General features: G+C 39.5%; 3 protein-coding genes across 3 annotated transcripts; all 3 read right to left on the bottom strand.

Moving 5' to 3' along the window:
* Positions 1–140: 140 nt before the first annotated feature.
* On the bottom strand, positions 141–617 carry AK88_02707 (uncharacterized protein; the record flags this gene model as incomplete). The annotated part of the gene is made up of 2 exons (XM_012480332.1): positions 141–259; positions 443–617. 2 exons carry the CDS (start codon positions 615–617, stop codon positions 141–143), a joined length of 294 nt encoding a protein of 97 aa, XP_012335755.1.
* Positions 618–1,963: 1,346 nt separating this feature from the next.
* AK88_02706 (uncharacterized protein) lies at positions 1,964–5,506 on the bottom strand (the record flags this gene model as incomplete). The annotated part of the gene is made up of 1 exon (XM_012480331.1): positions 1,964–5,506. The coding sequence occupies one exon, from the start codon at positions 5,504–5,506 to the stop codon at positions 1,964–1,966; it is 3,543 nt and encodes a 1,180-aa protein (XP_012335754.1).
* A 1,214-nt stretch (positions 5,507–6,720) lies between these two features.
* Positions 6,721–7,462, bottom strand: AK88_02705 (uncharacterized protein; the record flags this gene model as incomplete). Its single annotated transcript, XM_012480330.1, has 2 exons — positions 6,721–6,855; positions 7,136–7,462. The coding sequence occupies 2 exons, from the start codon at positions 7,460–7,462 to the stop codon at positions 6,721–6,723; spliced, it is 462 nt and encodes a 153-aa protein (XP_012335753.1).
* Between the last annotated feature and the right edge of the window lie 507 nt (positions 7,463–7,969).

The raw sequence follows: 7,969 nt of genomic DNA, 5'->3' as shown, positions 1-7,969 counted from the left end.
AAAAAAAAAAAAAAAAAGTGTGCACACAAAATGCTTGTTGCATACATTATAGTGGACATGTGACCAATCCGAGCCAAGTCACAAACCCTTCGCATGACGCAGCTCGCAAAAAAAAAAAAAGTGAAATAAAAAAAAATAAATCAGCAGAAACTCACCTTATCTTCACAAACAAGAGGAATGTGTGATATAATTTCGAGTGGCTTCGCATCCGCAGCGAGAACCACCAACTCGGATATTCCCTTGTGTAGACTTTTGACAGCTGCGTGGAGGAAAAAAAAAAAAAAAAAAAAAAAAAAAAAAAAAAAAAAGTTAATCAAATGCATTGAGCAGCGGTACATGTGATAAACATGGCATATGCGTGTAACGTTGTACAGTGTATTATATCCCAACGGAAACACTCATTCAAAAAGTATGTGAAGTATTTCCGTTTTTTTTTTTTTACCTTCGTTGGCTCCCCTCTTCAACTGCCTATACACAGTTGCCCTTTGTATAACATCCAAAATTTGATTTGTCAGCTCGGGGGAAGCCAAGGGGAAAATCTTGGCATTCACGTCCTCCTCCTTCTCTTGAACCTCCTCGGCGTTTAAACCGTCTGTCGACTCCGCGTCGTCTGACATGTTGACCAAAGCGCGCTCACAGGGGGGGGGTGCACAGAAAAAGTATTATCTGCGTATCCACATATACATATATATATGTATAGTGATATATGGTTGTTGCTTCTTGTTCCGAGGCAGGTGTGCTGACAAATGGACGACTGACTAAAATGCGGGGTTATAGAACACTCGGAGGAATGGTTAAGGGGCTCCTGCTGATTTTGAACTCGCGGTTCCTCCCAACATGGCCTGTTTGACTGCGTCCCCGTTTGACCGCTTCCTCGTTTTACAGGTAGTGGAACAAGCTTAAATAGATAATGCTTTTATATATACATATATATATATATATATATATATATATATATATATATATATATATATATATGCAGCGTGGATGTGGACCCTTCAGGAACGTCGTCCTCTGGTATTATATACACGCTCTCTTCTAATTATCTTTTCCCGTTCTGGCGTTGGGTCCTGTTTTTTACCCTACTTGACAGTTGTTTTGGTCAGATGGGAAAATCTGTTCAATCCGCTTTTGGCCGGTGGGGGGGGGCGGCTGCAAAATTGCTCTTTCGATGCTGTTATTTTTTGCCTACGCGTATTTATTGGCTTTTTTGCTCGTTCTGTCACTCGTTTGGCTTGGTTTATTTTTATTTTTATTTTATTTTTTTTAAATCGTCGCACAAACAACGACAAGCAGTACGTAACCCAAAATGCGACACGGAAAAAAAAACAAATACAATTTGTAACCTTTTTTTTTCGTTTTTTTTTTTTTTTTTTTGCGCCAACTCGTGGCGCTGCGAGAAACAGGAAAAAAGGAAAGTGGGGCGGCCGGGAAAGGGAATACATTTATACATTGGCGCGGCGCCGCCGCAAATTGGGTAACCCCCGCAGACCAATTTTATATATATAACGTCTTCGCCCCGAATGGCAGATGAGACGTCGTATTCGGGGAAAAAAAAAAAAAAAAAAAAAAAGGCAACATTTGCAACTGGCTTAATTTTCACGCATTTGTTCTTTTCACCCGCCATATTCAAATTGCGCAATTTTTTTTTTTCCTGCATTGTGCTGAACCCCCCCTTTTTATTTATGTTACTATACTTTTCATTTCGAGGTGCCAACATGAGATGTGAGGAAGGAGGGGCTCTTTCCCCCCTGTTGGTGTCGCCTAGCAACGGGTGAAGATACGAATGGGACAAAATCGCGCTAGGGGGAAATACCTATGATGCCGCTTCGCACAACAGAGTGACACCACGCGGTGAGTACGGGGCATGATGGTAGACTCATATAACGATAAAAAAAGTGAAGCAACAAAAAAAGCAAGGCGGCCAACGGTATCAGTTGGTATGGGCTGGGCATGCGGTCTTTTACATATTGTCCACCTCGACCTCGTCGAATTGCCCAGAGAGGACGCCGAAGCCGTTGAACAGGTAGTGCACCGTGATGTCCTTGAAGAAAATGTCACGAATTATTTGGGGCGTCAAGATGAAGTACTGTGGTTTGGACTGATAATCAATTTCTATATGTTTATAATCGTAGTGGTGCATGAAGTGCTGCTTGTACATGGTGGGGTTAGAGAGGCAAGAGAGCAGTTCGAAAATTTTCTTTTCATTGGTGTGGTCGAGTCCCTGGTTCAGTTCATCCAGTACGTAAAAGCCATTTTTGGTTAATTTTTGAATTGATAAAATGTATAGCATGGTGGTGAGGGAGCGCTCTCCCCCCGATTGATGAGAAACGGAGAGTAAGAGAAAGGGGGCAGTCTTTTTAAATTTGACTTTAATAAACAATTCGCATTGTTCGAAAAGTTCGTTTTTTTTAACAAGTTCAATTTTTGCACCATAGGCTGGGTTTATAAAGGATATAAATTTTCCTAAGTTGTGATTGAGGAAGAGGATGCATTCTTCCACTTGATTTACCCAATTGGAGAGAACGAACTGAATTTGGTTGGTGTGCATTTCAAGTTCCTTCTCTATCTTGACCAGTTGTTCCTTTTTTTGTTTCAAATTTTCATTATGTCTTTGTATGGACAAAACAAGCATATTATATTTCTCTTCATTTTTTTCTAGGTTGTTATAAATCCTTTGCTGAATGGAACACTCTTGTAAAATATTATCAATCTCGTCGAGGGAAACTTTAATCTCGTTGAGCGACTTCAATTCTTCTTTACACAATTCACCCTTTTGTACTTTGACCAGATTTTCCAACTCCTCAATATCGTGTGTAAGGGCAGCATGTTTCGTATTCTCTAAATGTATTTGTGCTTTTAACGTTTCGTGTTTTTTTTCACTTTCTGCATTTTGGTTCTTCACCAGAGAGAGGTATCTTTTCCATTGAGCTAATTTCCGTGAGATAAAAAATGCTTCCATGTCATTTCCTTTGTGCCCTTTTAGAGTATCGAAATAATCGCTACAAAGTTTTATCTTCCTCTCATTCAAATGGTTAATCCGTTTGCTTATTTTGTTTTTTTTTTCATCAATGAGTTGTTCTCCTTTCAAATAAAGGTTAAGATTTTGTTCGACCGTTTGAAGTTCCTTAACTAGAAGTAATTTTTTTTTTTTTCTAATATTTATTTCACTTTTTTGTAGAATGAGATTATTGTGTTGATCATTTTTTTTCTTTTTCAGGACATCTAATTGGTCCATTTTTTCCTTCAAAGTTTGCATTTCAGATTCACATTCTTTTCTCCTTTTCTCCAACACATGAATGTCTTTTTTCACCTCGGAACTCATGTAATACAATATTTTGCACCTCCCATCTATGAAGGAAAAATTGTCAATATATACATTTTGATTGTAACTACTTATCCTGTATCGGTGTACACTCTGTTCGCAGAAGTAAAGGAGACTACTGACCTGTTCATTTATCTGTTTAGAAATTTCTTCTAACATAAAGGTATTAAAATTTGTGATATCTTTGGTGGTTTTGTTTTTAAAAGTTCCCTCTCGAACTACAAAAGCAATATTGATGGGGATAAAATTCATGAGTCCATTTTTTACAATCTCAGGACTTTCAAATAATTCATAAATAAAACATTCGACTCCACGTTCTCTCATTTCACTCGTCACGTGACACAATTTGTGATTCTCCCTTGACATGGTAATAACGGAAAGTTTATAAGTCTTGTAGAGCGACTCCAGCAGTGATGTATTTTCCTTCTCAATAAGCAAAAAGCTATTGAAGTATTTTTTTAAGGAAAATTCTAACACGTAATCGAACTGTGGATTTATGCATTTTATATATTTGCAGAGAGGACCATAAATGATATTTCTTTGTGACAACGCATCAATAATGGCTCCATTCATTTCGTTCTGGCTTGTGATTTTGGTTAAGTCATACTTCTTTCGTATGTCTTCCAACAAAGATTCACTTAACAAGTGGTGTGTCCGTACAATATTTTTTATGTTCCTTTTATAATTCAAAATTCTTTCACGTAAAGTAAATTCTATACTGTTTAAAAATTTCTCTTCTTGTATGTTCTGATAATTCTGCCTTTTTTGTAGCTTTTCCATGAGGGAAGCATGCTCTGTCTGCAGCGCATATTTTTTCATTAAAAATTGTTTATTTGTGTTTGTCAAATTTTTTAATTCCTCTTGAAGTACTTTTTCTAACGCCTCTGGATCCTCTTGTCCCTTTTTGATCCCCATTTGAGTAACCCTTTCATGAAAGAATTTTTCTATTTGTTCCAATTCCTCTTCAATTTTTTTTTTTTTTTTGTCCAAATTTTTTATATATTCTTCATTTTCGTGCATATGTTGTACTGCGTCTTCCATGACCTTTTCCTCACGTACTATTTCTGCTTCGATTTCATCTAACTGAATATTTATTTTGATGTACCTACTTGTGGCCTCTTTTATTTTTGTCTTCTCATGGGACAGCTTTTCAGACAGGTGGTTAATCACCTTGTGACATTTCTCCACTTCAGATAAATATTGTTTCAGCGTTTCGAAATGTGTATTTTTTTCCTTCACGAGAGAATCCATTTTTTCTCTCACTTCTGTCAACTGTTTTTTTTTGGCCTGCATAACCATAAGGGATTTCTTCACTCGGTATATTCTAACTTTGGCTAGTAATTTTTTCAAATTTTCAAATTTTCCTTTTTTTCCTTCCAAGTCATTTATAAGTTTTTCCTCTTCCTTCACTTGATGTGTTAACAATTGCATGTTATGCTCTCCTTCCTTTTTTTCCTTTATCAGTTTCTTTAAGTGATGATATTTCTCGAGTAAATTTTTATCAACCGCCATGAGAGTACATTCAAATAATTCTTCTGGACTTAGTCTAGAAAAGCGACTTACATTTTCTTGTGGCATGAAGGTTATTAAATTCCCCAAGTTCAGGTGAAACTCCTTTTGTAATTCTTGTATATCTGTTTGAGTAACCTTTTTGTTATTCACAAACCAAAATGACTCTACCTTATTCTGAGTTATGTGCATAATTCTCTTAACAGTTGTGTTTGTCCTTTCGTCTTTTTTTAACTTTATTTCAATGAAACTTTTTTTTTCTCCTTTTTTTATATAATTGATTAGGTCCTTGTTCCTGGACAGGATGCTCGAGTTGTACCCTAGGCCAAAGACCAAGGCGCACACCAGGGAGGACTTTCCGCTTGCGTTTGCGGCTGCGATCAGGTTGATTCCTTCTTCTGCCTTCAGCGTCACCGGCCCACTAAACACCATCCAGTTAAACACAGTGATTTCGATTATGGCTCCTTTCTTCAGCCGACTGCCGCGCGGAACAGACGAGACGATGGCACACTCGTTCTCTTCTGACCCCACGACGGGGGTGGCACTCGCCACCGCACCTCCCACTGACCGCCCCTCGTTCTTCACTCCCCCGCGCGCATTATTAGCCTTCTTCTTCTTCCCTGTCGTCTCTTCCGGTTTTACTACCAATTTCCTTTTACTAGGGAATGTCATTGTGTGTACAAAATTTGCCCTCTTTTTTCCGCACCTCTCCCTTAGCAGCACCGCGCTTGTCGCCTAAGGGTGCAATATATGTATGACGTTACAAAACGCAGGGAGGAGGGGACAGATCCATATTATAATCCCTCTTCAAAACTTCTCTCATGAGGAAAAAAAAAAAAAAAAACGAGAAAAAGGGTTTCATCCTCTCATTTGTTTTTGCGCCTCCGTCTCTCCACTGTGTCCTATTTTGCCCTCAAGGGTATTCTCATATAAAAAGTAGGTGTGTGGACACATACACACCCTCTTCTAGCGTGTTCCTTAAAAAGAGTAATTTTTTTTTTTGTTCCGGGGGAAGGTTGCCAAATTGGGCACGCGGGTGCCTACCGATGAGCTCCACAGAAAAAGGCAGTGGATCGTTCCTCTCCGCTAGGGTTGAACGCGAGAGGACGAGCTGGATGAGTCGTTCTGTGTTGTGTAATCAGGCGATGGGAAATTCGCCCGATGTGAATTTTCGTTTTGCTCGACTGGCATTCCTTGGTCAGTGATTTTTTTTGGCTTCATTCATTTGACACTATGTGTTTTGTCATTTTGTTTGCTCATTTTTTTATTTTATTTTTTTTTTTTTCCCCCCCCCCGTTTAATCGCCTGGCCACTCCCCTGCGGAACAACTGAGGACGCGAAAAAGAATCAACCTCGGGGATTTTCACAAATCGAAAAATTGCCATTTTCCTGTATGCCCAAGTAAATAATTTAAATACACCTCGCGTCAGGGATTTCATTTTTTTTTTTTTTTTTTTTTTTTTTTTTCCCTGCGCGATGTAAGGCATATTGTCCGTTCCCCAAACGTTTAGTAGTTTTCCATTTTGTGAAACAGTTACATTACAGCAATGGTTTGAAAATCTGTTGGGGGAGAAAGAGGTCCTCTTCAGAGCGGAGTCCCCTCTTCCTCCCTGCGCCCACACATTGGTGAGTCATACACTGGAGTTGTCCAAATTGGAATGAGGGTAACAGTAAGGAAAAAAAAAAAAAGGCATACACATGGATATTCATAAATACGTACACATGTACGTGTGTGTATATGAGCGGTTTATCCTACTGGGCTGGGGCCCCAACGAGAAAATGGGCAAAAAAAAAAACAGCTTCCTCAATTACCACCAAACGTCAGCGCGCCGCACTTCCCACACCTGGCTAGGACGAGGGTCCCACTCTGCGGCGCCTGCACACACCTACAGGTCCCAAAAAACCGGCTTCACCGTCGACCGCTTGGACTTCTTCAACCTCATGTTGTTCAGTTTGATCAGATTCTTATTGTGCAGCCTGCGAAAGCGATGGTAATCATCTGCGGTGGCCTTGTCAACATTCTAAAAAAAAAAAAAAAGGGAAATGGAAAAAATTCCACAACATTAGCAAATATACTGGGAGGTAGACGTTACATTGAGGTGTTTCCATGTGTCACGGAAATGGACACACGCATAAACGTGGGTGTTCTTTTATGTTCCCTCATCAGTGAAACAACCATTTAGTAGTTATTTTGAAACAAGGGAAAATATGCCTCAGCGTATTCTCTTTAGTGTGCATAGGTATACTCATTCACATTGAGATCATTTTTTTTTTTTTCTCTCTCTTCTGTTCTCGTTTCACCTTTCCGTAGAGGAACATAAGGGCCAACTCGCCATAGCTCTTCATCGGTTTTTCTAACTCCCACAACCATTTCGGGTATGCATGGTCAGGCAAAATTTCATGGTCCTTCTCGACTGTATTGTAAATGTTAAAGATGTGTGCCTTCTGTTCCTCTTTACTGTCCGTGGTCTCTGCAGCCCGACTATCTTTTTTATCTTGTCCCTTTTTCCCTGGCTTGACCTTTGGGGCGAGCAAGCCTTGACTTAAGAAAAGGCTTCTCGAATGGATGGGAAAGGCGGTGGGTCTCCGGGGGCACTCCACAACTGCCCTCTTCAAACAGTGCATCATTGTGTGGTTGGTGTGGCAGCGGGGGTGTTTATTAGCAGATGCGGCGTCATGGTTATGTCAACCGGAGGGTCAGTTAAACGTCGTGTCGTCGCTCTGCCATTTCTCGTCGCTTTTATCGTTTCGCTCAATTTTCCCTGAATAGTTGACAATTTTTTTTTTTTGAGATGGTGCAAATATATATACCCACCACACCTGTCGCGCTTAGGCAAACTGGTCATAACATGGAGAGGCGATATTTTTTTTTTGTTTTTGCAATATTGCTACATAATACACCTGCACATGCTCTATTGAACAGCTTCCGTACAGGGGAATTCACATTCAGAAAATTATTTCCATTGGCTATAATTCGTTTGGCAAAAAAGAAGAGCTTTTTTTTTTTTTTTTATTCACTCCCCCTTTTTGCAGTGTCAGTTGACGAGAGGGAATGACCTCCCTTATTTTCCATCACATAAGCATGCAAAAAAAAAAAAGAAAAAAAAGAAACATGCATGGGAACACACTGCCAAG

This window comes from Plasmodium fragile (genome assembly GCF_000956335.1).
Source record: "Plasmodium fragile strain nilgiri unplaced genomic scaffold supercont1.27, whole genome shotgun sequence".
In the NCBI taxonomy this organism is placed as follows: domain Eukaryota; phylum Apicomplexa; class Aconoidasida; order Haemosporida; family Plasmodiidae; genus Plasmodium; species Plasmodium fragile.
The sequence above is the reverse complement of the archived record's forward strand: the minus strand, read 5'-3'. Positions and strand labels throughout refer to the sequence as shown.